The 2,654-nt window shown below is 36.4% G+C and overlaps 1 protein-coding gene across 1 annotated transcript; it reads left to right on the top strand.

The window, feature by feature from the left end:
* Positions 1 to 1,056: 1,056 nt before the first annotated feature.
* LOC112505487 (zinc finger MYM-type protein 1-like) lies at positions 1,057 to 2,608 on the top strand (the record flags this gene model as incomplete). The annotated part of the gene is made up of 4 exons (XM_025109387.1): positions 1,057 to 2,061; positions 2,153 to 2,192; positions 2,309 to 2,443; positions 2,540 to 2,608. Coding segments are annotated over exons 1-4 (1,249 nt in total), but the record flags the coding sequence as incomplete, so codon positions are not given.
* Positions 2,609 to 2,654: the final 46 nt, after the last annotated feature.

Here is a 2,654-nt window from a genome sequence, read left to right as displayed (position 1 = left end):
ACTACATATGTTATAGGTATTATAGGCGTAAAAACTTTTCCTTTTGTAAGGACCGTAACTGTAAGAACCATGGGCGGACTTGTATGGGTGCAACCGGTGGCACGTGCCATCGTATTATTTCGCCACCGAAGGGTAAATTTTTTTGGTTTTTTCAACGGTGCTATCGTATTATTTTGGAAGGTGCTACCGTATTATTTTGAAAGGTGCTACCGTATTCAAACATAGCAATTAAAATTTAAAACYCAAACAAAATAAAGCCCAATTGTCTAACTTAATAAAATGCAAAGTCCAATTAATTTATTAACATTAATAAAATGAAAGCCCAATTATATGATTAAGCCCAAATCAAATATACAAAGTATTACCTCCTCCAGACTAGTCCTCCTCCTGGGCTTTCCTAATTTCTTGTGCAGCCGTGCAGGTGACCAGACTCCAGACGAGACGAGATCACGAGAGTGAAGCTACTTGAAGCGGTGAGTGTGAGACGGCCCAACCCAACGAGCGTGAACGACAAGCGACTAAGCGAGTGAGTKAGCGACAAGCGACCGACAAGAAGAATCGATTCGATTTTGGAACGATTTTGAAGACTCGGACGATTCACGATTCAGAAATCARAATCGAAACTCACTCAAACTCGAAGAACGATTCTCGATTATTCAATATTCAGATTTCAGAAATCAGAACCGATTCGATTAGGTATTTAGGTTTAGCCTTTAGGTATACATTTTTAGTTTTAGGTATACATTTTACTCTTGAATTTTTGATGAAATTGATTGAGGCATTGAGGCTTGAGCATTTGATTTGAGCTACTGTCTAGACTCACTAGTTACTGCCTCTATTATTGACTATTGAGTATTGATTTGCAAAATACAAATTGTGAACAGTGATTTGAATTTTGACTTTTTGAGGCTTTGAGCTACTGTGAACTGTCTGTTTAGTTAGTAGTTACTGCCTCTATTAGTTTTCATATGTTGATTAAATTTACTCATTGTCTCAATGCCATTACTGATTACTTATCATTGTTTTCATTACTTAGATCTACGATTCTCATTCATTATGGAAAAATATTTGAAGCGAAAAGCTTCATCATCAACCGGTAATAATGATGCATCCAATTCCAACAATGTGATTGATGTTAACGATCTTCCTTGGGATCCATCAGAAAGACCCAAAATTATAAGTTATAATCCAAATCAAAGAGACGAAATTAGACGGAAATACTTGGTAAGGGGTCCTTGTCAACCACGAGGTCACATCTTTCCAACCAAAGTTATAGGGACTAAAGGGAGACGGTTTGTTGTTACTTGGYTTGATCAATTTCAGTGGTTGGAATATAGTGTAAAAGTAGATAGAGCATATTGTTTGCCTTGTTACTTGTTCAGAGACCAAGGTGGGAATAATGGGATAGATGCATTTGTGGCGGACAGATTTAATAGTTGGAGTAAAAAAGATAGACTTACGCTTCATGAGGGTGAGGTTAATAGTTTTCACCATAAAGCACTTAAAAAATGTGAAGATTTGGTTAACCAAAACCAATCAATTGCGGTTGCCCTTCGTAAACAAACAGAACTCCAAAAGACCGAGTACCACATGCGATTGAATGCTTCCGTTGAAGTTTGTAGATATTTGTTGGAGAATGCCTTACCATTTCGTGGCAATGATGAGTCGGAAAAATCTATGTACAAAGGGCTTTTCTTGGGGACTTTAAAGTTAATCGGAAGAACAAATGGGGAGATTGAAAAGGTTATATTACAAAATGCCYCGAAGAACAATCAATTGACATCTCCAAAGATTCAAAAAGATCTCGTTACTTGCTTTGGAGAAGAGGTGTTGAAAGACGTTATTAGGGAAATTGGTGATGATGTATTTGCTTTGTTGGTGGATGAGTCTAGTGATGTCTCTARAAAAGAACAAATGGCCGTGGTTTTGAGGTTTGTTGACAAAGAAGGAGTTGTTCAAGAAAGATTTGTTGGCATTGTTCATGTCATGGATACATCTGCTGTAAGTCTTAAATCTGCGTTGGATGCTTTATTTGCAAAACATGGATTAAGTTTCACAAAGGTAAAAAGATTTCTTAATAATTTATTTGCTTTTAAGTCTTAATTATATCATTGAATATTTGGTTAAATAGCTTAATTTATCTTTAAAATAGGTAAGAGGACAAGGTTATGACGGTGCTAGCAACATGAGTGGTAAGTTCAATGGGTTGAAAGCTTTGATCTTGAGTGATAATGACTCGACATTTATATACATTGTTTTGCCCATCAACTTCAATTAGTAGTTGTAGCGGTTGCAAAAAAATATGAAGGTGTTAAAGACTTCTTTGATTTGCTTGCTTTGGTTGTTACTGTTGTAAACTCTTCTTGCAAACGAAAAGATATGCTACGAGAAAGTCACAAAGAGAGAATTCAAGAAGAAATTGGAAATGGGGAGATTGAGACTGGTAAGGGGTTAAACCAAGAGATTTCCCTTGTTCGAGCTGGAGATACACGATGGAATTCTCATCTTTAAACAATGAGTTTGATTGCTTTGTTTCCAGAGGTCATACAGATGCTTGAATATGTCGAAGATGATGGTGATAATGGAGCTAGTCGGCTTCAAGCAAGAGGTCTTTTATCATACTTAAAGACATTTGAATTTGTGTTTTATATGCA

Source organism: Cynara cardunculus, unplaced genomic scaffold, assembly GCF_001531365.2.
Source record: "Cynara cardunculus var. scolymus isolate 2C unplaced genomic scaffold, CcrdV1 Un_Scaffold_11339, whole genome shotgun sequence".
Lineage (NCBI taxonomy): Eukaryota > Viridiplantae > Streptophyta > Magnoliopsida > Asterales > Asteraceae > Cynara > Cynara cardunculus.
This window is presented reverse-complemented; position numbering and strand designations above follow the sequence as displayed.